Source organism: Centropristis striata, chromosome 23 (genome assembly GCF_030273125.1).
Source record: "Centropristis striata isolate RG_2023a ecotype Rhode Island chromosome 23, C.striata_1.0, whole genome shotgun sequence".
Taxonomy (NCBI): Eukaryota; Metazoa; Chordata; class Actinopteri; order Perciformes; family Serranidae; genus Centropristis; species Centropristis striata.
Window position 1 is genome coordinate 16,868,151 of NC_081539.1, and position 27,292 is coordinate 16,895,442.

Below are 27,292 nucleotides of genomic sequence, written 5' to 3' on the forward strand. Positions count from 1 at the left end.
GGTTTATACAGTACAGAATGTGTTTGTTTGTGTTGAAAGTGTGAGGAAAGAAAGCATGTGAGATGTTTGTACTGTATGTGTGCGAGTTAGTGTGGAGGGATGTGGTTGCATGAGTAACTGTGAGTGAACTGTGTGTAATGGGAAATGCAGGTGGTGTAATGTGAAAGGCAGTCGCAATCTCCCTGTAGACCATTTAAACTCTAATGAAGTGAACACAGGACATAGACTGTGACGCTCCACCCTTCTATACAACCCCCCTCCTGTCACCCAAAAAGAAAAAAAACACACAAAAAAAATAAAACCAAAAAAAAAAAAATCCCCAACTGCCCCGAGCGGAAACACACACAGACCCACAAAAAATTTAAATATTCATGCAAAGCTGGCAGTTAATGTACCTGAGAGGTGTGAGTGTGTGACAGAGAGGGAGTGAGAGGCAGCTCTCTGAAGATTACAGAGTTAATTATACAGCGAAAACTGCCCTCTTCACTTCCCTCCAGTGAGAGGTGTGTGTGTATTTAACACTACCACAGTTCAGTGCGTTAACTAAGGGCATGGGCAGCTCCAGGGCAGCTTTGACTCATTATTTCCCACTTATGAACAGCACAGAAATGGCGGTTTTGTGTGTTAACCCTCCAAAAAACAAGTCAAAGTTTCATTTTTTTCTTGCGTACTGTTGTGCAGCTGGCCCACCGGTAACTCAGTAACATGCAACCTGAGGAATGTGCTGCTCCACTGAGCGTGCAGGCTGAGATGTCCAAAAGAACTGAAACTGGTATTTTGTGTGTACACAGAGCACAATGTCTGTAAGATACGATAGGCAGCTTGTGTGTGACAAAACAAGTAAAAATATGTATGAAAACTGGTCCAATTTGATGCAAGAGTGACTTTTTTCGTATGAATTCTTAAAGAATAAACAACTTTAAACAGTGAATGTGTTTCAGTGTTTTACCAACTTTTACTGGCATAAACATCAAGCAATGCTTTGTTGCCATTGCCCCTCTGGATGAGTGAGATTTACATACTCTCTTGGAAAACAAATCTGTGAGGTAAATGGGTTTTGCACAAAGAACTATCTCAAATTCTTAATCCCCTTAAAACACAAACACACTCACGGTTAAGCTATTAGAAACACTAATTACACACATTCACAGACAGCTCTACCACCCACAGAGGACAGGCCGAATACCTGTCACATCACCCGACTCAGAGAGGAGGAACAATAAACCACAACAATGGGAAGTTAAACTATGACGGTGTGGAGGTGCAGTTTTGGCCGGCTCTTCCAGAAACTACAGTCATGTGGAAAGCATAGCCTGAGCGAGCTGTTGGGGGAGTCACTGGGGAGGAGTTGAAAAGCCTAAATGGCTCTCTGGCTCCTGCATGGCCCCGGCCCGATGGATTCTCCATACTGGAGCAGCTGTAGTCGGTTTGAGCTGGGCCACATCCAGGAAGGTGGGTGGGAATGGGAGCTTCACTTGGACTCCAGTGTCCAGGGGCTGGGGGGTGTATTAATCGTCTAATGGTCTGTCTGCACCGACTCCCCTGAGCTTTAAGAGGGAGCGTGGGACAGGTTTGATGTATGAAATCATGTTTATCTCATGTACAGATCAAGCCTTGATCCATTTTAAGCATGCAATGTAAATCCAACACCCTGTAGCCACAGGCTGAATAGATGAGTAGACAGCATACAGTCAAGAGACGGAGACATTTAGTCAGGCCATGGATTGATTAGATTTAATGATTAGGACTCGGATGGATAACCCCCCTCTCCCACCCTTTCAGTGTTGCATTCCTGAACCAGAGTGTCCTCCACATAGAGCACGCACACACAATGGACTCTACATTCAGACAGACCCCAGAGCCAGAAAAACACATGATCCAGGCGAATGTCCCGATCAGATCCCTTCTGTTTGGATGCCTATTAGCACTAGTTCAAGTAAAATATTCCCTCTAAGACATGTCTCCACATAGGAGTACAAAAACAGGCATTAATGAAAAGAGGAAGAAAAATAAAAGAACAAAAACACATACACATTAATGTCCATTTTAATAATGATAAAAAAAGAAACAGTCCAATAATGAATGAAAAACAAAACTGAAGGAGGAAGCTCTAATGCCAGGCTCGCTGCTTCTGTGTCAGCTGACGATGCTTGACAGGTGGCGACAGGAATCACAGGAGCGGTCAGAAACAACATGAGGGTTTTTAAAAACTGCCCAAGACAAGGAGATGTGCTAGAGGAGGAGGAGAGACGTGGAGGCTGCAGAGCTGCTAGTAGATGATAGAGAGATAGGTGGGAAGGAATGATGGTGAGATAAGCAAGGGGACGTCCCAGTGGGGTAGGAGGGCTTGCAGCAGGGTTGTGGTCCAGTTTGGCATGAGCGTTCTGCCTCAGTGGCATCTCTGTCATGTTTGGCAGTGAGGCTTGGGGCTGCGATGGGACAGGGGGGGCCTGTAGCTGGGGTTCAGGACTCTAGCAGTCCTTGGTCTTTGCCTCCCTCCCTCAACTCCCTCCCTTTTTGAGGAATTCATCAGTGCATTGGTGTTTATTTTGACATCCCCTCCCCTCCCGCATCAGCATATGATGACAGACAAGCTACACCCACCTCACGAGCAAGATGAGCGAGAACAGTGGAAGCGAGCGCACGCGGACCGACACACACATGCACACAAACACAGGAGCGCCAATGCGTGCTGACATACATGCACGGGCAGATACAGACGCACGGGAATGCACACACACACGCACACACACACACACATACGGTTAAACACACAGTGGCATGAGGCAAACCCAGTCTGTGGGCTATACAGATATGAGTAGCAGTCTCTGAGTTTGACTTGTCATGTCTGTGCGTGGTTATGATTGCTCATGCCTGTGCAGCTTGTGTGAGTTTGAAGAATGTTTTTTTTTATTTCCCATAAAGTCAGCCTGGTCCCTTCTCTCAAGTCAGTCCTCTATGAGCCAGCGACGGCCTCCACGCCTGACCGTGACCCCCTTCCCAGCGAGGGGTCAGGTCATAGTTCCAGTAAGGCCACAGCAGGGTCGAGCACCCGGCGTGAGGGTGTCGCATAAGTCTGTCTCCGCTGTCACCTTGATAACCGTTGCAACGGTGAGCCGAAGCCTTGGTCAGGGGTGGGGCTAGAGGCTGGGGCGTTGGCGGGTGGTGTCGTAGGAGCGCACTACCTGGGATTGGGACACCACGCCGTGCTCCTCTTGAGAGAATGCATAGCCATCTGCAGAGAGAGACAAGAGGAACATTTAAAATAAATGCTGAACTTGACAAACAGGAACACCTGTATGATGTGTTGCACTACAGTTTTGTTCAGTACTTTGGGTATTTGGGTGCAGACGAACCACCGCCTTAAAAATTACAATAAAGTTGAATAGAGGTTCACAAATGTGGTATTAATTACAGGACTGTTATATTGGATTGCTTAACTATGTAAAGGGGTTTCTATTTTTCTGGTCACTCAGCGGATGTGTTCCTGGCCAAATATTGTCCAAATACTGAGCATGGATTTATTGTTTCTGGCTACATAAGATACAAACATGGAATAGCATTGCTATTCAAATTCCATCCAAACTTGTTGGAAACATTGGGGTAATGTAGGACACATCTCAACAGACATTGTAATCCGGAAAGGTTACATATTATACTTTAAAGGCGTCCATTGAAGCAGTACATTGATAACATAGTATGTGTGTTTGGAAACTCACGTGACACAGTCTGCTGCACAGAGTTTGAGCGTCCCACACTTGAAGGCGTTTTCCTAAAGACTCTTGTCAGCAGATGGGCCCGTTCGTTTAGACTGCAGAGGAAAGAAATGTCAGTTAGTCCACAGTGACCCATAGCTGATTAATAATTGGTTGTTAAAGAGAGACTCTCGACTACCTAAACTAAAGCACAACACCATCACTAGCTACTTGGATGTATTTATTAAATTCTTGTTTATATTTCTCCGTGCTTTGTCACTTTTTTTGCTTTCAGCTATGAGCATTCATTCGCAGGTTTAGCTGCTTTTGAGACATTACAAAATATAACATTTTAACTACCCACAGATTTAAGGCAGCAGGATGATTAAAGACTTCAACATTTAACTATCCTTGAGCAAAACTCTGAAGTATGTAAGCCAAAAGTACATTTCTCCTTCACGGATCAACATAGAAGCACACAGATCAATGAGAAAACAAAATCTAAGTGGATTTAAAACCAGAAGGCTGGTATGAAGTGGATTGGATACTGACTGCTTCTGACATGCAATTTAACCCAAGAGAAAGTCATAAACTGGCTGCAGGGTAACAGGACATCCACAGTAAACTATTCCTCCGCCCCCCACTCCTCTCTGCTCTCCTTCTCCCCCTTTCCAAGAAGAAGACTGGATCCTCTGTTTGGAGACCACACGCCGTCACGGCTCCTCTCCTCCTGTGACCAAAAATAACTAAGCCCTTTCCAGATATTGCACACAAATACAGGCATGCACACAAATGCATGCGCACACACACTTATTTCGTCCGATACTTCTGTCCACTCTTATCACCATCATAACGGTCATTAAAGTCATTAGGCAGAGGCGTTGAATGTTAATGCAAGGACACCAGTATCAGTGACTACCATGCCAAAAAGTCACTTTTTCCAATTTTATTTGAATAATACATTTTCTTCATTTATCTGCCAATGGATCATTAAATTCACACAAGAGGGGTTTTCCTGACACTTGTGGTGATCAACGGAGTAGTTGTGGACTAGAGCCAGGCTTCCCAAGGTTGAAATTTGGATCAGACAGTTAGGAAATTCTTAATACTGCATGCGACTGTTGGGAACCTTCACTTGAGTGTTTGTCCAAAAAACGAAGAGAAAACTGAGGGGTTCTGATGTATTTGGCCAAAGAAGAAATGATGTCTGTTAGACAGATGACAGTGCTGAGTAAATGATAAAAGACTAAACGGTGGACGGGCAAATAAATGAAAGGCTCATGCATCAGTGCAACTCAAGTTGTCCTTCTGTAATGTTTCTTTTTGGCTAACCTCTGATTCAAAAAGGCACAAAGATGCAAAGATGTGCTCCGTTTGAACTCTTCCCTCGAGACGCTCCTGTACTCTACCTTTCCACCCCTTTCCTATGCCTACCCCAGGACCTCCCCAGGAATTACAAACACAGATGTGCTCTTTTGCTCCATTGCCTCTCTGTGCACCACTACTTTACTTCTCTTATTCTACATGGAGAGGGCCCAAGGACCCAGTCCTGCTTTCCTGGGTTTAAAAGCAGGGTCAGTCCAGGACGGGGCCCTTGTGCAGGGGTCGTGAGCAGTAGTGTGGTTACCCACCCTTGGATATATACCTCAGACCTCTCCAGCTCTGTTCAAGGATCAAACTGCTCTGAGAAAGCAGCTCGTCTTGGTGACTCACTCACATCTGCCTCTTTATTACAGTGAGTCATAGTAGCATTATGTTATACAACTCTTAGCAATCTGTACTTGCAAACGATGGTGGAAAAAGTACTTAGATCTTTAAGTAAACTATAAGTATTCATACCACTGTGCAAAAATACTGTTATAGTCCTGCATTGAATGTACTAAACCTAAAGTAAGAAGTATTATAATCAAAATATACTTCACATATCAAAAGTAAAGACACATTATGTCGTATGGAACCTTTCAGAATGTGAAATTTCACTTCAACTGTATTATTTGATTGTTATTACTGATAGATATGCATTTATGCTACATATTTTACTTTAGTAAATGTAGTTTGTTACTCCACCACTGCAATCAAACAGTTTAAGGCTCATGCTGTATCTATAACTTATACAATTGTCCTCAAAAACTAAACAATGAAGTTGTTTCTAACACTGCTCTAGTTACACCACACGACTAAATCACAGACAGAACTACGGACAAATCCAGGAGACACACCAGATCTGTACAGCAGTTCAAATTGATCCACCTATGAAGCAATCCACAGATGGAAGAATGGAAAAAATAGGACATAAGAAGGGATACGAGAAAAAAAAGAGAGAGAGGCTTGAACTCAGTTAATGGAAAACAAGCAAGAGTCACTCCAAAGCAGCCTGCAGCGGGGCACGCAGGTCGTCTGAGGTCAAAGTTCACACAGTGGGACAGTGCAAACTCAGAAACTACCTCTGTGAGCATGTGACAGCTTTGGCTCTACGGGACCTCAGCCTTGGCTTCGGCACTGTGAACGGTGCCACCAATGAGTTAGAAATGCCATTTATTCTCACATGTGCAGAAACATACACACTGGCCACTTTATTAAGAACACCTAATAAAAAATGCAACCCAACGCAATAGCTCTGCCACTTTTCCTTCTTTAAAAAGCTTTCTCAGATGTACTAGTGTAAATTATATTCAAATATGTTTCTAAAACTATTCCTCCCTCTTGTAAATGGGTTGGGGAAAAGATGAAAAAATACCTCAGAATATAATGAGTCCAGTTTAACATTGCTGCAAACTACAACCTCAATAACAAATATAAAATTGAAAGCATATCTTTCTGACGCTGCCAATTAAAACAGAGCATTATTATTATTTTCTAGGTAAAAGTAGAATTTAGGAATGCACTATTGTATTGAATTGCATTCAGTTTTACAGGTGTATCCAAAAAAGTGTGCATTCCAGTTGTATACTGAATCTGCACATGTGCATAGTGTTAATATAAATAATAATGCATTATTCTTAAATAAAATCATCATAAAAAATGCACAAAAAAAACAGCAAAAATCAATCAAAAGAACAGTTTGATGACAAAAATGAACTGGATATGAATGTAGGTAAATCCCATGATGCTTTGCAGTATATGGTATATACCTGCGGCCACTGGCATCCCTCAGCACAGCTGCCCCTGGGTCTACAGCCCGAGCCTCCAGCTCCTGCACCTCCTCCAGCAGAGACTTCCTCACAGTGCGACGTGTGCTGCAAAGCAGAAGTAAACTCATCAGACCCGTGAGGGAAAGTTTGAGTGTTTCACTTTGCAGACACATGTGATTCATAATATAAAGTGCGCATAAGTGTTGACACAGACTCAATATGGGTTGTGTAAACGCCTCGGTTAACTTAAATAGTCTCTGTATGGATTTCCCATGTATTTATATTAAATGTGTTCTACTTACGCGGTCCAAGCGAAGTCTTTGAGTAAACACGCAGTAGGCACCAGGACCAGGCCCAGCCAGAAATGCCAGCACTGCATCACCTTGCCAGCCTGCAATGACAACACACAGGCTCCATTTATTTCGCTCGTATATTAATTCAAATTAAGTATTAAGTCATTTTTTTTTGCACGGAGAAACACATGTGGAAAAGGCAAAGAGAAATGTGAGACAAAGCACATTGAAAGCCATTCACAGCAGAGTTAGCAAGAGTTGAAAACCCACAATGGGAGCCAAACATATTTAACAGCTTTCTCACACCCAGCATCGACACCACAAACTGGAATTAACACAGTACTCCCACAGATGAAATCCAATAGTTCTATGTGAAAAGGTAAAAATGCTACTAAGTAACCGCAGATCCCCCCTACCTGCCTCTGCAGTCCAGCTGCACAGCCTCATAGACCTTTGACCTTTATCCTCAGTCTGCCTCCAGGGATTAATCATGCATCTAACTGCTGTCTCAATTTGTCTGTCTGTCTTTCTCCATGCTTCCCACTCCTACACATCTCTTTCTCCTGTGGCTCCCCCTCAAATCTGACTCTTTCACAACTTCTCATCATTATTAGTTACTGTATCTTCTGTTGCTTGTCCTCGCCTGTTTCAGTAAATCCCTCTGTTTTCCTTTTATTACCCAATATCTCCCCTTTGGTTATCTGCAACAGCTCTGTGGTGTTTCACAAGCCTTTGTCTCTAGGCGTGAACCTTTAAGCAAACAGTCAAAAACACTTTATTCTTCATAACCTCCTTGACTTCCATTTCTTTATTACCCATATTGTATGGGTTTGGATCCAGAGATGTAGAGACAATTTGGTTCCCAGAGGGAGAGGAAATGGGGAAAAATGGATCGGACAACCATTAGGAAATATCCTCTGCAGCAGCTGGAATCACAACCAAAGCACAGATGATCCAACTGGACTCAGACGTACTCTATGTCTTTCTGTGTGTGACAAACACCTACACATAGTTCACTTTAACAGCACTCGACACACATTATATGACATGGTTGACGATGGAAGTATGCTAAATGATTTTCTCTGCTTTGTTATATCCATAGAAACAGACTGTTGGTCTCCACTGCTTAACAATCAACACAAATCACACATAGCCAGACCCATATTAATTCTCATATGTACATACAGTTATTCTGAGCAGAAAAAGACAGCTCTTTTCCATCCCCTGTCCCCCATGGACAGATGGAAATATAGATAGAGGGAGCAGGGGAAATAAGAGAGGTAATAGGGTAGTTAGGGGGGACGATGGAGGGTCGGGGGGTGCAGGCTGAGTGTCTCTGACCATTCCCTAGTTAGAGTGAGCAGCTGCAGAGATATTTGACCGCATTCCTGATTTCTGACACAAATTGAATTAATGGGCTGAGGGGAGTTTAGACGACCCCGTTCACTTCCACTCCTGAGACTCTACCCACTCAGCGGGGCACCTCACCTCACCCCCGCCTGATCCCCAAACTCTAAAATGAGTCTCTCAATCAAGGGGTCCCCATGTGCACGCTTCTTACCCCCACTGGATCCTCATCACCAGCAGCAGCAGCAGCCCACCCTCTTGAGTCAACACCTCAACAGAGGGCAGTAAAAAAACAGGGCTCGGGTGACACGCAGCAGGTGCAGGAAGCCTGGTGAGAGAGGCTGGCGAGGCATAAATCTCCCCCGGGGCTCCAGCAGTGCCGACGTGGAACACCCAAGAGGTGAGTCTTATAGGCGCCATGTATTGGCAACCGGGAACAAGGGAGGGGCAGGTGATGGAAGTTGCAGAAAAGAGATGTAGAGGAAAAGGCTATTTTAACCTCCTTCACCCCCCGTTACTGAAATGAGTGACACATGTTTGTGGAGAAGGACTTGCCTGGCCCAGCATGTCGGGGGCGATGGGGATGGTGGGCCAGATTGCAGAGTAGACAGCGAAGAAGACCATCCAGAGCGCCATGCTTCCCCAAACCGCCAGGTGGGAAAACTACAACAGAGAGAAAGAAGAAGGAGAAATTAAGGCAAATTAAAGGAAGAGCAAATGTGAGGGAGTGCAGGAGAGGATGGAGATTAAGAGACAGAGAAGAAAGACAGCGTGAGGTCAAATAGTTTACATACAGCTCATCCGAATATACACAACCCTTCCCTCATTCATTCCCATATCACCGTCCAGCTCTCTGTGATCTGCTGAAAGGGGACACTGTGTGAATTCCAGTGGGACCCTGCTTCATTACTGACAGGCTGTTCTGTGGACAGCTGAACGGACAAAAGTGTCAGCGCCCTTCTGTCCATCCTGCCAATCTCTCCCTCTCTCGCTCTCCAACAGCATAAAAGGAGCCAAATCTTGGCTACTGTTGTCCTAAAGTCTGCACCCATCTCTGCTGACTTTGTTCAAAAAAGTTTGAACCAAAGAGATTTAATTATTCTTTATTGTTCAGACATTTCCTTGTTTGAAACAGATTTTAGCTGACAGGTTGACTGCATTTTACTTGGGCAAAGTTCATGCACAGCTGCTGATACACTATACAGAAAAATATTATTTTTGCACAGATCACAAGACATCTGGCATATATCTCATATCTGATATATTTGGATAGCAAACAGTAGGCTTTTCATACATGCTAACATTAGTGTGACATGCAGTAAATACATTTTACGAGTGCTATATAAATATTTAGCATTTTAAAGTTAATTACTGGTTTCCAGTAGGTTGCGTTTTTATTTAAAGTTATTATTTTTATTCTTAATAGTGGCAATGTTTATATATAAGCTACCATGTCACCGTGGAGCCCACATCCCTAATGAGGAAACTAGTCCATAGGAAGTAGGGCATACATTGAATATCTATACAGTTTGAAATAACCGTATAGATCCATGTAAAAATATTTCCCATGACTTGAAGAGAACATTCCTAGAAAGGAATGGGGACATCTGGGCTCTAAGTTAACTATGTTGAATTAGATCTGTTTCGCTCCTATGTTTCTGTGTTTACTCTTCATCTAACAGATGGTAATCTCGCTCTTTTCTGGTCTGTTTTTCTCCTTTCCTGTGCAGTAATGTCGTCCATTCAGTCCTTGCAAGTTCTGTTTGAGGGTATTCAGTTCTTACAGTAAATGCCTTTGATTGGCTTAAATTGTTGTCAAGGATTAATTTATTTAAAATGTGTCCATTTTTCTTTTCGGACAGAGGAGCAAAGGGAAGAAAGTGCAGTGACGAGTGAGCTGGCTGGGTGGTGTGAGCAACTGCTGTTTAAGAAACCTCAAACCTCTGCCACAAGATCAAGGTACACCACATCTTTTCCCATGACTTTCTCTGAATATGAAGCATTTATACCAGGTTATATGAAGTCCTCACAGAGTGGGGCCTGCCCTCCTTTTTATCAACGCTTGAGTAAAATGCAGCACATGTGTTGCAGCGCATTAAAGTGTGTTAATGTTCTTACCCTGGTCCAAGCGGTTGTCTCCATTCCAGCTTTCAGACATACTGTAACTACCACATACTACACACACACACACACACACACACACACACACACAGGGGAAAGGGAGGGCAAATAAAAAAACAGAGAACCAGGATTAGCTTGCTGGCGACTGTGGAGATAATAAACATTAATGTTGTATAGTAAATTCAGCAATGTCTGTTAAAATACTCTGGACCCCCACAGTAGTCTCCACACACACATAACACAACAAATAAACACGACCGACATTCACATTATTCCCTGTAGGGAGTAAAATGATAGGGAGAGTGTGAGATGGAGAAGTGAACAGAGAGAAGAGATGGATGAGTGTGTGGAGCAGACAGACTGGCTAGACGAGACCAGATTGACTGGAGACTCGTAACGGCTCTGAGGGAGCAGTGCAGTGCCGGTGTGTACACAAATACTAATGCACAAATCTGCATGCCAAAAGACACAGAAATAAAAACAGAATATAAACAAGAAAAGGCACACGGACACACAGAAAATACAAATACGATGCTTACTGTGTAGACCATATTTCCAACAAACAGGTAGTCATTTCCCTTGCCGTCGTTGAACGGAGAGTCTGTGGGGAACACAAACAGATGTCTCATGACAAAGAGCAACCAGACATAAAATATGGGAATGTAGATGAGTTACTCAGGCATGTCACTTACCGTGCTCTAACATTTTGAGCGGAAACCAAAAGAGAATTATTGAATGAATCAGTGCATTAATACAGTGACCCCAAAACACCTGAGAGAGACAGAAAAGAGAGAGGGGAAACAAGTCAGTGAAGAGTAATGCCAAAGCACATATATGCCCCCCCCCCACGCATAAAAACATACAAAAACAGTAATTCCTCACAGTAACACACAACTTCCACTGTGTTCTTGCCATCAAAAGTGCCCTCCTGTACTGTACACATGCACACATTAACACACACTCCCACACATACAGTAGGTTGGGTTGCTGGTGTACCCTCTTAAATGAAAGACTTCCTTATTCTAGCCCTATGAATCTCATTAGAGGTTGCCATGGAGACGTCCCAGTCTCCTTGCCACTCTTGTTTACTCGCCGGCGTCCCAAACAAACAGCAGGCATCACTCGTCAATCCCACAGACAAGCCGTAAGGCATGACAAGTCGAATAGAGAGCGCTTAGCTTTGACTTAAGATGCAGCACCGTGTGTGTGTGCGTGTGTGTGTGCGTGTGTGTATGCGCACGTACCTTGGTGTTGAAGCCCTCGGCATTCTGGGTGATTCGGTAGAGCTGTGGGAAGCGGAGCATGTTCTGTTGGCTGCACGGCCGGTCAAATATCCCCAGAGTGAACGGAGGCAGTGCAGTAAATATCTGCAGCGCACCAGAAGATCGACACACAGCCATTAAAACACATAATGAGAGAGCAGCGTATGTACATATACACATACACTCTGACGCATTGAACTTTGTTGAAAGTGTCTTTTTACCTATGGATTTTCTGAACTTTAAATATAATTCAAGTGACAAAAAAAGAATGCTTCTTTTTCTTGAACTCTTGAAAAAAGTAAAGGTCATAATGCAATAATAGTTTGTTTCAGATTTAAAATTTATTTTGTTTTGGTGACATCCTTAAAATCTGTTTTGTCTTTTTTAAGTGGTTTCAAAAATAAATATGCAATTATTAAAATAGATACATAAATAAATAGAGTTCTTTGAATTGATGCAATTTCACATTGGATACTTTAGACATTAATACACCGTGTTTATTAATACACCGAGACATTGTGCCTTTAATAAAGTTAAAAGTAGGTTGAATTTATTTGCTTTCTAGTAATAAATAAATCATATTTAACATATAAAAAGTAAATAAGATCAACTATGTTGTAATGTAAGTGCACTTCCACAATCTACTGAACTACTGCACATAAATATTCAATTTATATTGAAAAAATAAATAAAATTGACCAGAATAAAGTAGATCAAATACATTCTAGTGCATTGCTACAACCTACTGAAAACAACAAACATACAGTATATTCAACATGAACTATAGTCAACATATTCCAGCCAGTAACACAGTGAAAATGTGGGAAAAGACATAGCTGTAAAGGAAAAGTCATGCTGGATTTATAAAACTAAACAAGAGAATCATTGTGAAACAGAAAGCAGCTTAAGAATCTATTTTTATCTCAATTATCTTGTTTTCATAATAGTTGGAGGCCAAAAGTGTAACTGACAAATAAAATTTGATTAATCACGTAGCCCGAACAATCAGCGCTCATATCAGCAGCGGTATTAGAAGGAATTCCATAAATTTTACAAAGTGGTGAGCCTGAAGGCATCCGCAGTCAGACATGATACACACAAAGAAAAAAAACTCTAACACACATACATACAAATGTTTTAGGCATTCAGAACAGAGCAGTGATAAGAAGACAAAGTAGAGTGAGATTGATTGAGTGATAGGCTGAGAGCGAGAGACGGCACTTAACATGAACACAGTAAAAGAGGGAGGGGGTGAGACTGTGGGAGAGAGTGGAGACATGAAGAAGAATGAGGCAGTTTGAGAGGGAGTGAGGGCGGGTACTCACCACGTTGTAGAGGCCTATACACCAGCGCTCAAAAAGGATCTGGCCAGAGAACCCGTTCACAAAGGCGAACCAGAGCTGGGACACAAAGAGAGGGATGAGAGGGGATGAGAGGAACAATAGTGGAGGGTAAATCTGCCTTAGGGAGGTACTGATAGTGGAAACAGCAGGGGAAGATGGCCAAATGTTTGCAGAATTATACACATGATCAAAAAAATAACCAGAAATCTGGCATTCTGTCTCCCCTTCATTTTAGTTAGACCTTCATCAAGTAAGACCCAAGTATATGAATGAAAGTCTATCACGATTTATAAGACTTTATTATAGGCCAGAACTTTTTAAAATCACTATATGGCACAAAATCGGAAGAGAGCAAACATTATTTTTGTACAAACTTAGACACAACAGGTGATTCAAGTTAAGGATCTGAAAAATTGTACTCATAACGAAACTCATGAGTGAATGTCCATACAGTGTGTGACAGTTGTCTAAAGCTGTTTATGCTGTTTGTATTAATTGATGTAACAAAGTTTGAATGCTTGTACCTGGTTAAACAAGGGGAAACTCATAAAAATGGGTATTTGGGGTCCCATTTGTTTACAGTTATTATTTCAAAGCATAATGATTCATCTGCCAATGTTACATTGTTTATAGTTCTATAGACTTGCTTTAATGTAATGCTTTCTATCTTACTTCTCTTTTTTTTACTTCTTTACTATTTTACCTTCTAATTCTGTTCTTATTATTTTATCAGAATACTTTTCCTCGGTATCTGAGAATGTCTTGTGACTGTTCCTACACTGTCTTTTATTGTTTTTTCTTTTAATGCAATAATTGTTTTAAGCCTTATGGCATCATTCTTCTTGTGATTAACTGCTGTCTGTCAAAGCACTTTGTAAGCTGTTGTTTTTAAAAGGCGCTATATAAATAAAGTTATTATTACAGCATAGTATTATGTTGAATTGACGTTTAGATATAAAATATGCTAGTATAGCAGTTGCACTTCCTGTAGCTCCATTAAGACTTCTGGCAAGAAGTTTTAAATGCATTCCTCACGCAGGTTGTGGCTGGCTCTGAAACCACTTTCTGATTTTATAGAAGTTAATTTGCTAAAAACACAGTGTCTAAATATGACTCTGGCCCAGGGGAAACCTTCATTAACACCTTCATACACATACACACACACACACGCTCACAGAGCAGACGTAGGCCGATCTTAGCGCAGATAGAGAAAATGTTTGGGGCCGCTGGTGGGAGTTGTGGCATTCCTGGGGCATACAGTGGAGCATACAGCCTTGGGGTGAGGTCAGATACACAAAAACACACACTCACACCCATCCCCCTTATTCTGTCTCCACTAAGTGGACAGAGACAGTCTCTAACCTTTGGCCCAGAGTAGCCTGCAGGGAGCCAATCATGTGAGATAATCATGAAAACACACACACAGACAAAAAGTCATAGTATGAGCGGGACAGTAGTCTCCCATGAGGAGCTGCACCTGCTGGCATCCTTAATGTGAGACAGAGGGCTGAGGAGCGGGGGCGGGGGGGGGCCACAGCTGACAAATACCCCTCATAACAGGCAGGACACACACACACACACACACGCACACACTAACACACACAACACACACAACACACATAACACACACACACACACACACACACAAAGCTGTCGACCCTTGGAGCCAAGGTCTCGTCACTGCTGATCTAAACACACGTTTCTTTCTGGGCATGTGTGAGTATATGTGTGTGTGTGTGTGTGTGTGTGTGTGCAAGAGAGACAGAAAGCAGACACCAGAAGGGCACCTCGTCCATCACTGTCAGACATGTCGACAAACAGCTGCAGAACGTCTCTGTTAATGTTACTCTCTCTGTGTGTGTGTGTGTGTGTGTGTGTGTGTGTGTGTGTGTGTAAAAAAGAGAGGGTGTGGCTGTGAAGCTCCTACCTCTATAATGTACAGGACCACATTCTTATAGAAACAGTAGAGGATGCACTTGGTGACACGGTTGTAACTCCACGCTCCGTGGACCAATAGCAGCTTCTCTAGGTAGGAGAACTACCAATCAGGGGAAAAGAGGAGAGGGAGAGACTTATTACTATAATTAGGAGAAAAATACAGACTTAAAATGTGAGATAGGAAGGGAACAGAGAGAATATAAAGAATGTGTCTGGGAGGCCAGAAAGTTGAGGCCAACTGATAAAGATTAGTTGTGCAAGATGCCCCTAAGGCAAATAGATAAACAACCCAATCAGTGAAAGTGACAGAATGCATTTGTGTGAGACAGAGACAGAGAAGACAAGACTCCTCAGTAATTAGGAGAACTCTTGGTTAATTTTATCTTGTTCACATTTTAATTGAGTTGTCATTATGGGCCAAACAGATTATTAATGGAACTAGGATTGCAAATAAATATTGTTGCCAACAAATAATGTGTCAATTAGTTTTTACAATCCATAAATTATTTGTCTAGGCTATAAAATGCAGTTTTCCAGAACCCACTGTGACATTTCCAAGTAGCTAATTTTGTATGAGTGACAAAAATAAACAAGAGATATTTAATAATCATTTATGAAAAGAAAAGCATCAATTCGACTAATCTTTTCAGCACCGACAGGAGTTTATGAGCTGTCATGGTTGAATCATTTAACTAATTGAAACAATGGAGAAACTTTGGGAAAATAAGTATTGCTTTATACTTAAATATTAACTTTGATATATTGATGAATATAATGAGAAATGGGGAATGTTTTTAAGACTATATTCTTTACAGGGTAGCTAAAATGTATCTGCATACACTGATCATTATGGGATGTTCTTGGCGGGCTGGCATGGAAATGAAGGTGGAGGCAGACTGGGTTCATTACAGGGAAATGTTTACTTGAAGACTATTTGTAGACAGTGAATTAACATATTGAGCATGGATTAATTGTACCTGTCTTGGACTTCTTATCTACTTATTTTTATTTTATTGCTTTATTTATTTATGTTTTATTATCATAAGATTGTGTACCTTAATACCTTACTCTTGCCCCTTTTTTCTCCTTTTCTTAATTGGTTGTTAGTGTGGTCTTGTAAAAAATTGTAAAAACTCAATAAAAGTTGAATCATAAAAAAATATTTACTTTGATATTAAATAACAAAAAAGGAACCAGAGACACTGCTAGTGGCATACACATGTTTGGATTTTCCTGTAAACTTCTTTTATTATAAGGATATATATACTTGTGAAGAGCTGTCCGCTTCTAATGATAACATGATACTTATAAGTAAATCCCCCCTCCAGGGAGGTCAAAGATCAGCTCCAGCTGAAGGCTGAGCAGGTAAGGATTCATTGTCCTGCCTGTAGACACTTGAGTAGGGTGGACAACCAAGCATGAATCCATTATCTACGTTCATATAAAGCCTGTAACATATCTCTATGACCCTGACCAAGCACGAATAAATGACATAGCATGTCTCCGTGTGATGTCTGCATCCCACCTGTGCTATGGAGTAGTCAGAAGAGTTGGTGGCCTGCATGCCCTCGTTGCCACTGATCCCCACCCCGACGTGGGCCGTCTGGATCATGCCCACGTCGTTCGCACCGTCGCCTATCGCCAGCGTGATGGCCTTCACGTGTTTCTTAACCATGTCCACGATCTCGGACTTCTGCAGCGGAGATACTCTGTAGGAGCAATAAGAAGAGCAAGATAGGGATGGTTGACTGATATTTTAAGTGTATACAGCTGCACTGGAGTTGTGAAGATAAAGGAATACAGTGATAAAGACAGAAATACATTAAAAAAAAAGAAGGGAAAAAAGATGCAAACAATTAGGAAATGAGAAGAAAGCCTTTAACAGTTGAAAGGCAAAAAGAAAGAGATGGATGAAAGGCTGGCAGACACACACACACACAGACACACACACACACACTCTGTTAACCGCTCTTCACGCAGGAATTAGGAAACAATGATTCACTGTTTTGCTAATAAGATTCTGGGCAGCCCATGTTTGATGTGTGTGATTGTGTGTGTGTGTTTATGCATGTCTGCATACATCTCAAGCGGCTCAAAGTGTGTGTGTTCAGGGAGCTTCCAGTGGTACTCCACCCTCTTGACCTGTATCACTGATCCTCCGGTCTATAACCGGTTCTGTCTCTTCAGTGACAATGAAGGACAGCCAGGTAGGCTCGATTACAGACGTTCCCCTCGGGGCCGCTGAGAGACGATAGTGAGGTGTTATGCTGCATTCGCTGAAGTACTGTGGATTTTTTTTTTTTCATTTTATGGTGCCATGTGTTACACCTGCGGACAAATGAGAAAACAGCTTCCTGCAACCGATGCCCTCTGTTGAACTGGTGTTCTGTTTGGCTTTACTTTAGGTTTTGGAAGTGGTTTTTCCCCATCAACCGTAATTTCTTCCACCATCTGCCTTTGAAATAATTTGTGAGAACTGAAGCTGTTGGTCGTATCACATGGTCTTCCTCAGCAGAGGAGTTTTTCCAGTTGTCTTAGAAATGTTGTAATTGCCAGCTTTTTGACCACTTTTAAAGTAATAATCTTGATTTTCATTTAACCCTCCTGTCCTCCAGCACTAACCTGGGGCATGTTTAATTATCCAAAAGAGTATGAAACTAAAAATTTCATTAATAACCCCATTACTAACCATTTCAATCAATATTTAGTACAATAGTGTTCTTTACCTCTCACAGATCATGGTTCAATGAGGATAATTCACTAGTTTTTCATTAAAAATGCATGTTGAAACTATTTTTCAAACATTGTACATTGGAAAGACCTACATATAAAATACAATAGTTTTACATGACATTGATTTTTTTAAATTTAATTTTATTTGACATTTTTAATTTTTATGAAAAAATAATTTGACTATTTTTGGGGGGATTTTTACACTTTGAAATTGGTCAATTTGACCAGCAACATAAGAGGAGGGTTAAATGTCTGTTACAACCCCGATTCCAAAAAAGCTGGTTACTGTGTAAACCCTAAATAAAAAACAAGAACAAAATACATTGTCTTGCTCAGTTTTAAATTAAATACATGTCATGAAGGATTAGCAAATTATCACATTCTGTTTCACTTGCATTATAGACACGGCCCAACTTTTTTGCAATCAGGGTTGTAGCTATTCTGGAGGTTTTAATCGGATCACATTGTTTATTTTGTGAAGCAGTGAGGAGAGTAGTTTCTTCTTTATGCCCAGCTATTAAGACATCTATACAATCCTGCTCCTTATGTGATTTTTAAAAAGTTCAGCTTTGGATAATACTTTTTTTTAATTGAGCTATATCAGGGAATTTGTCCTTATCTCCGCTTTCAAAACATGCTTTTTATGATAAAAGTTTTCTCCTGCCTGTCATTCAAATATGCACCGCTTAAGTGCATTTTGTTCTTACTACCTGCAACCTGTACTGTGAAAACTGATACTGGGATTAACCTCATATGACAAAGCTTATAAGTTATATTTCCCACAGCACAGGATTTCCAAATGTAGAGGATAAGCCACGACACTGCAGTACGCGACAAAAACATTATACAGTAACTTAACATTAAGATATTTGTGTTTTATCTGGCATGCAGCATTAACTTGGCACAAATTAATACATTTGGAAATCATTTGGACATACAGTAGGGCCCTTGGCTGCACTAACCCAAATTCAGATATCAAATATTTACATTACATTTCCCAAATTAAAATTAGCTGAGCCTCTGTGATGTATTAGGTGACAGGAATTTGAGTATTCACACTGAGCTATTGTGTAAAGATTAATTTAAACTGTTCATAGAAAGAGGAGAAGTTATTTTCCGTGTGTGTGTGTGTGTGTGTGTGTGTGTGTGTGTGTGTGTGTGAAGGACAGCTCTGGCTCTTAGATCTAGCAACAACTCCTCACCATGTTCATCAGTGCTCAGATAATGACATTACAAAAATCTAATAATGTGCAGCTGCATGAGACATCACATGCAAACAAGAATGGTGCATGATGCTTTGATAAAAGATATGACAAAATTAAATTATGAGCAGATGTATGACCCCTTCGCACACATCCGGCTGGAGCCCACAGGTCATAAAGCTGCTCTATCTTCTATGAATATGTAAGAAGGATCATGTCCCGGTCAAGCTGAAAACCCAGAGCTGGGTGGTCTGCTTAGAATTCATGCGTAAGCGTGTGCAAAAAACACACAAATTTACACAAATGCACAAACACACACACACTCAAACACACCTCCTGTCCCACCACACACCACAGGGGAAAACCTCAGAGCGCTGGCCTCTGCAGCCGTTGACGAAGGATGGGATCAACCCCTGCTCTTTGTTTTTCCCCGATTCTGCGTCTGAAGTGTGTGTGAGTGTGTCTGCCTGTGCGTCTCTTGGCCTCTGACCACAAATCTCCCTTTATCTCTCCCTCTCTCTCTCTCTCTGTCTCACTCCACCTTTCCTCTAAACACTGCTAACAGTGTCTGGGATTGTGTAAAGTGGCGTTGGGAGAGATGAAAGGCTGCCGGTGCTCTTCACGGTGGAACTGAGCAGAAAATAAGCAGCAGCTAAGTCCTCCTATAAACAAACGCACAGTGAAGTCAGGAAGCCATGCGTACGAGTGCACCCGACTCTGCCGCCCCTGAGACACACACGCACGCACAAGCACACATTCCCCAACTGTGAAACATCACACACGTACAGTAGGTGAGATATTATCTCACAGGCACCTCTGTACTTAAATGTTAAGGCTCCAGCTCATTATGTACAGGCACCTTATTAACAGTATTGTGCCCTGGATGTAAACATACACTCACAACAGGAATCACCTACAGCAGTGGTTCCCAACATGCGGGTCGGGACCTCCCAAGGCAGTGTGAGATGCAGCTTTTCTCTGATCTTCTTCTCTTGAGCTTTGGATAGTTTTATCTCATCTGGGCATTATAATTATTTAAATGAAAGAGTCTGAGCAAGTGAACTCTTGGCAGAAATGTATTAAATACCCACTAAAGGAACCACTGACATGCAGTGCAAATCTCGCCCAGAGTCAATACTTTCTTCTGACTTTCTTACTTTGATCATTATAAACATTTTCTTCCCTACAAAACAGTTTTTGAAGCCACATTTCTGCAATGTTTAATCTTGTCTAAATACAAGCAGCTGTAAAATCAGTAAATGCTCAAAATAAAAAACAATCTAGAACTGGCAAATCCAAAAAGAAAAGAAACTTTTTTGTTCAATGACTAAATCTGGGGATGCGCCCAATAAAGTAAAGCTATCCACACGCAATTAGCGGCAGTGGTAACTGCTTTGCCCTGGCTCTGCCATTGTTTTCCTATGGGGAGAGCGGTGGCACCCAATTAGGTGGAAGCACCACCCTTGGCGTGGTTCACTGCCCAAATTTCTGCACCTTGCCTCTGGTGCATGAAGACTTACAGTCATGCAAAAAATTATAGGACCATTGTTTTCTTCAATTTCTTGTTCATTTTAATGCCTGGTACAACTAAAGGTACATTTGCCTGGACATATATAATGATAAGAACAAAAATAGCTCATAAGACTTTAATTTAAGAGCTGATATCTAGCCATTTTCCATGGCTTTCTTGATAATGACCAAAATCATTATCAAGAAAACAAGGGGAAATGGCTAAATATCAGCTCTTAAATTAAACTCTTATGAGCTATTTTTGTTATTATATGTGTCCAAACGAACGTACCTTTAGTTGTACCAGGCATTAAAATGAACAAGAAATTGAAGACAACAAGGGTGGTCTAATAGTTTTTTCCATGACTGTATTTGAAGGGAGCTTAATGCTGTTGCTCCTGAAAAATATCGGTTGAAATATCAGTGAAAGAGCAAACCTTACGCGTAGAGGAGCAGAAGTACCCTGATGAAGACCTATCATGAATAAACCATGTAATTAGTCTTAATCTTTTGGCTTAGACGAAAGTAAAAAAAAAAAAAGAAAAAAGGTAAGCTTCTTTTTCTGCATGTGTGTGCTGCCTAGGAAGTAATTGTTACAATTTTTATCAAAACTTCACAAATCTCCTCCGCACTTGAATACCTGACTATTTTGCACGAGTTCTAAAATTTGCAACATTTTGATTTAAACCAGCAACTAACCATGAACCAGACCAGAGATTTGATGTCTGATACCCAAGGTAGCGAGAGAGATATGTCGGGGAGGAGGGAGTGGGGAGGGAGAGATGTGCACACACACCCAGAGAGCGAGGGATGGAGTGAAGGATAGAAGAAAGGAAGCTGGAGGCTGTTTGCGAGGCCTGTGAGACTTGAGTCCGGATATGGGCTGGATATGCAAGGGAGAGTCAATTACTTCCCTCCTGGCTGCAAACACACATGCGCGCACACACGCATGCACACACACATTTGTGCACAAAAGACGAGTGGAAAGTCTTTTGTTAAACATCACAGCTGGTGCTGAGTGGAACATGACCAAAAAAGGGAACATGCAGTAAACATTCTATGAACAGAGTGCACTTTGTATGAATGGCAATGTATAATGGCAATGTGTGTGTGTGTGTGTGTGTGTGTGTGTGTGTGTGTGTTGGTGCCCATTCCAGGGGTGCCACCAGTGAGTGAGTCATGGCTTTGACATTTCCATGCAGTGTAGTGTATTACATTACACCCGCTGTGCAGTGGGACAGGCTTTTATCATTCTTGTTCATTTGCTGACCGTGGGCAACCGACAACCTTTACAGACACGCACGCAGACAGGTATACAGGGCTGCACACAAACACGCACGCACGCACGCACGCACGCACGCTCGCATGCTGACATGCTCTCTTTATAATTCACACAACAGAGTGAGAATTCATCTGTATAGGGCGAGATCCAATGGATCTTTTTCCCGCAGCATTTGTGTGCAGGTTTCCTTTATAGTTGCCTCCAGTTGCTGATTGATTTAAACCACATTGACAACCACTCACACCCACCTTCTCATGCACCTAATTTACGTTTTTGGCAGTTTTTAGGATTCATTTCAAAGATGATATCTAAAATGTCATCATGGATCACAACCTCACCTTCACCTGAGGAAGAATATTTGTTGGCAAAATGTCGTAATGTCCAAATTAAAATAAAATAAATACAGGTGAAGAGTTAACAGTGTCTTCATCTTTTTAAGGCATATGTACTTTAAGCAGTAAAGTTGAATATCCAAGTTGGGTACAATACAGGCAGTAGAGCAGAAGTAAACAAGGGTTTGCCTAACAAAGACCTTGCAAGTTGAAGTGCTGCATTAAAAAATTCTTTTGGAAGAGCATAAATTTAAATGTTTTCCCCACAGAAGCACAGTGATCCTGTGCATCTCTAAAAGTTGTTCTAATGAAGGGTGGTTGACCTTTTGACAGATTAAAATTCCAGACTTTGTCTAGACTTCTTGCACACATTAAGTCTCAGTTGTTTGGTCACAAGACTTTGTATACACAAGTTTGTCTCTGTGTGTTTTTGAGCGCTTCTGCTTTTCATGCTCATTATATTTATGGTCGATTTTTTCATGCTGCTGTGTGTTTCAAGGGGATGAAATGTCATCATAGACAACAAGAATTTGATTCATATCTTGCAACCATTTTCACAGAAGATTTAAGCACCAAGAACAAGGTAAAGCAGTGAATTTATGTTCGTCCTTTTCCAGGCTTTCCAGACCTGTCCCAATGCTCCTTAATAAGCCAAAGTTTGCTTATCTATGTGTGTGATTGATGAGTCTTTCCTACCGGCAGCAGATGACAGCCTTGCAGGACAACGCCAAGTCAAGAAAGGCCTGGCGGAGCTCGAAGGACAGTGCATATTTCAGCGTCTGACCATCAATGATCAGCGCCAGCTCATTTTCCTTCCTCAGAGAGTCACCAAGGGACGAACAGTGAGCAGTCAGAGTGGCACGAGTAGCCTGCAAAGAGACAAGACACATCATTAAAGAAAGCCTGAGCAGATATTCCCCCTTTTAACCCCAAACTAAGCTTCATAGATCAGTTTGACAGTTTCACACATCATCCACATACTCGTACTGACAAGACTGTATCTCCAGCATCTCTTCTACAGCTGTCTCAAGTCAGTAACATACACACAAACACGTCAGCGTTCATAGGGATGTATCATTAACTGCTGCTGGGTTACAGTGAAACTCTAACCTCCAACCCTGAACCTCACCACTAATTGCAAACAATCATAAATCCTAATCTGCACCCTAACCAATCATAATTTTAAATCTCACCCTGAAAATTACTCTTTTACTAATGCAATCCAGTAGCGGCCCTTTCAAATTAGTGCATTTTAAGGCTTTTGTGGAGATATTGTGACCTCATAAAGCGCTCGGCATACAAATCACACACATCAAAACACACAGACAATTTGTTGAAAGGTCAAAACCGCTGTAAATAGAAGACACATGCTCTCGGTTGAAAAAGCTGCTTTCATCTGGGGAAAGAATTTGCTTCTGTGTACACTAAACAATTAAGAATGCCCGATATAAAAGTTCACAGTTGTTCTAGACATCATCACAACATGCTGGTCCTAGGGGCATGTTGTAACCCTGACATCAAATCTGAGATCTTTCTTTAGCAGCAACAAACGACAAAGAGAAAATATGCAAAACACACACAACTAGAGGGAAAAAGAAACAAAACAGATGGAGCTGGATTAATGTTGTGGTGGTGTAAAATGCATCATTCATGTCTAACAGCAAAGTGTAAGTGTGTGTGTGTGTGTATTTGTGTAAATGCCAGGTTGCCTACAGGGCAGTCGTTTGGGGGCAGTTTTGATGGAGCTCTTGATAATAGAGGAACAGGGATTAATAGAGAAAATAAACATCCCAAGGAGTTGTAATGAATTCCATGTGGAGGAGCAGGCACGCTACCACACACACACACACACACACCTGAATCCTTTATTTCCACTGACTAAAATTATGATTTCCATGGGATCCCAATGTTATACAGCATTAAAACAGTTCAATGTGTATCATCCTTGCCCTGTGTGGTCCATCTGCACATTTTAGAAGTTCTGTTGATCATCCAAAAATAAATTAAAAAGAAAAAGAACCTACTTCTTTCAATTCTGAATTGTCATTAAACCATGTAAGAACAGTGGGAAACATGATGTTAACAGGACTTAGGATAGCATAAGGAAACATAATAAGGTTAACTGTTCCCGCTCTGACTTAATGTTTCTAAAAGCTGTTTACATAAAGGAGATCACCAGGTGAATTCAGGTTAAAGCCCATTAAAATCACTCCCACACTAAGCAGATGTTTTATTCATCCAGTGTTGTCCAATACTGTAGCAAACAGCTCACTATCTGTCTGTCTTGGGACACTTTATGTGAAATTCTACTTATACACATAATAAACAAGGAATGACGTAAAAAGAAATTCCCCATAACAGGCACCGTTTATGGAAACATGGACAATCCAACTAAACACATGGCAATCAGATACACAAAACCAAACTCTAGACAAAAAAGTTAAACACTTAAAACATTTGGCGCCGTAAAGAATCTACACTGTCTCTCCCAGTATGTAGTTGGCGGCCATCAGACCTGGGAGAGTGCAGTGACCCGGAGAGAGATGACCCCTCGGTCCAGCAGCCAGCGTGTGCAGGAGACAACACAGCAAGCACGCACACATGCTCACATATACATGCATGTAACACAATCATAAGAACAATGCGGCCTCTCTTCTTCTTGCCAAATAGCGATGCGCACATGCACACAAGTGTCCCTCCTCTTCCCAAAAATTCCCTGCTCTTGTTTTCTCAGCCTGAGGCTGTGTGTTTTTCTTTGTACGCCGGAATTCCTGTTTGCATTCACCTTTTTCCCCAAACAGGGGAAAGAAAAACAAAAACATAATGAAAGGATTAAAGGAGATTACAGGTTGTCAGAGTCCTGAAACTCAAAGTGTCTATGTGTGTGTGTGTGTGTGTGTGTGTGTGTGAGATGTGCAAGTTTTTACAGAGGAAGTAAAACACATGTATGTATGTATTTATGAGTGTGTGCACGTGTGAGAGATGACAATCTGACAAAACCTCCTTTTCCCTGCATGTCCTCACCTCATCACAGAGGAATGGACACAAAAAGCCTCAGCAGCGTAACACAAAGTAAACAGCACGTAAGTGAAAAATGATTGTATAAAAACAAAACACTGCACATGACACATATTTGGGGTGGTGGGTGTTGATGCGTACAGGCTTGCAGAACTTCCTGCATGGGGCTTGATTCTTTGAGGGTCTTTCAAAATTATATGAGCGGATGTGTGAGGGGACAGCTTCAAATTCCACATAGACAGTGTGATTTATTTCAAGGAGCATAATATAGGCTTAGTTGTACCTGTAATTCACATTATAAAGGCACTAGAAGAGAGAGTCACACACATGGGTTGATCCTCAAATGAATGCAAACAGTTCACCAGTCTAGCAGTGAGGTGCTAATACAACACAGCGACTTGTCACAGCAGGTCCAGTCAAAGCTTTAGCGGCGGCTAAGATCACCTGGGATAATAACCAGACTAAGTCTACAGGGAGCTACAGAAGATTAAAAAGGTAACTAAGGTGCAAACACTAGTTAGCTCTTAAAGCTAACAGGCAAGGTACAAGTCCAGACCCAGCTGTATAATCATGAGAAAAAAAACTGCGACTTAACATGAAACGAAACAGCTCACAAAAGGTCCACTATGATCTGTTAACACTTTCTCAAAGAGAACAAACATGAGACCAAAGAAAAATCCATTACTATGTAACTTTCCTCTTTCTCACGCTAAATTACCCGCTATTTCTGGAGACCTTACAGGGAAAAAAATGCAATAGTTGGAATATGACAGATCTAATTAACGAGCAATTTTTATGTTCCAAACTAAATGTTTATTTTTCATTTGCATCTGTGCTCCAAGAGGGCGGAAACCCCCACTCACACTCACACACACACACACACACACACACACACACACACACACACACTTTGTAAACCATGTTCACAGGCCCTTCTGCATGGAATTTTATCAGGTTTATATTTGGATCACAAAATGGGAAGGGCATAGAGGCGGTTTGAGATATCACAGGTCACCTTCTCTCATTGCATACTTTACCATGAAATGCTCACACACACACACACACACACCTATATATACACGTATACATAAATGCACACAGTGAGGATGGGGAAAGCCAAACGTTGATCCGTTCCAGGCCACGCTCTACATTCAAAGAGAGCCCAATCGCTTGTGCCATCATGACAAATGTATAGAAGCGGAGTATAACATATACAGAAAAGCACTAAGCAAGATAAATGAGTAAAGGTACAAAGAAAAGGGGGAATGATGAAGGAGAAGGAGTCTGAACTGGACCCGGGGAAAAGGGAGAGCGAGAGAGAGAAAGCAAGAGGGAGAGCGAGAGAGAGAAAGCAAGAGGGAGAGAGAGAGAGAGAGAGAGCTATGGAGTGAAAAGAAGGCAGAGAGAGACAAAGCTGATATCTGAAGTGCAGATTCTGTCATCACTGAGATTTAATATACCGTTTAATTATCAACCTGTGCATCTGTGCAAACACCCACATCCTCTGTTGCCGAAGCCAGAAACACACACACACAAGCACACACACACATACGGAGACACTGCTGACATGGATGTGGACTTTAACAGTGGGAGGCCTAAGCACTAAAAACTATTATACATTGAAAAAGGCCAGAACAATAGAGCAGGCAAACTGAGTCGCTACAAAATGTGCAAACATGTGTGAGCGTGTGTGTGTGTGTGTGTGTATGTGTACGCATAAAGATGATTAATGAGCAGAAGAGAGATGTTGTTTGTTTAAGAGTTGTACTGCGGGCAGCATGACGGGACTGAGGGATTGTGGGAAAGTTAGACGTAATGTATATTCCGAACTATCAAGCTGATCAGGGTGATCATGTGCCACTGCATCTGGGGTAAACAGTGAGTGTGTGTGTGTGCGTGTGTGTGTGTGTGTCAGAGTCAGAAAAAATGACTTTACATTCGTATGCTTGTGTGTCCTTCAGAATTGACTAAACAGAAGGAGACAAGGCAAAGATGTGTGTCAGTCTGTGTGTGGCATGTGATTTGAAGGTGACAGATGGCGCTTGTCACAGCTTCAGTGGTCGCAAACCGTTTACCCAGGAGGCAT

General features: G+C 41.7%; 1 protein-coding gene across 7 annotated transcripts in view; it reads right to left on the reverse strand.

Moving 5' to 3' along the window:
* Nucleotides 1-2,030: 2,030 nt before the first annotated feature.
* Nucleotides 2,031-27,292, reverse strand: part of atp8a2 (ATPase phospholipid transporting 8A2) — a 55,875-nt gene continuing 30,613 nt past the window's right edge. For all 7 annotated transcript variants that reach the window (XM_059326559.1, XM_059326561.1, XM_059326560.1 and 4 more), the window contains 13 exons: nucleotides 22,885-23,057; nucleotides 16,656-16,839; nucleotides 15,120-15,230; nucleotides 13,175-13,249; nucleotides 11,832-11,954; nucleotides 11,280-11,358; nucleotides 11,127-11,188; nucleotides 10,585-10,641; nucleotides 9,022-9,129; nucleotides 7,129-7,217; nucleotides 6,827-6,931; nucleotides 3,720-3,811; nucleotides 2,031-3,235 (listed from right to left, as the gene is read on the reverse strand). In XM_059326559.1, the coding sequence (XP_059182542.1) occupies nucleotides 3,141-3,235; nucleotides 3,720-3,811; nucleotides 6,827-6,931; nucleotides 7,129-7,217; nucleotides 9,022-9,129; nucleotides 10,585-10,641; nucleotides 11,127-11,188; nucleotides 11,280-11,358; nucleotides 11,832-11,954; nucleotides 13,175-13,249; nucleotides 15,120-15,230; nucleotides 16,656-16,839; nucleotides 22,885-23,057 (1,353 nt within the window). In that variant the 3' untranslated portion in view covers nucleotides 2,031-3,140. The remainder of the gene's footprint in view (nucleotides 3,236-3,719; nucleotides 3,812-6,826; nucleotides 6,932-7,128; nucleotides 7,218-9,021; nucleotides 9,130-10,584; nucleotides 10,642-11,126; nucleotides 11,189-11,279; nucleotides 11,359-11,831; nucleotides 11,955-13,174; nucleotides 13,250-15,119; nucleotides 15,231-16,655; nucleotides 16,840-22,884; nucleotides 23,058-27,292) is intronic.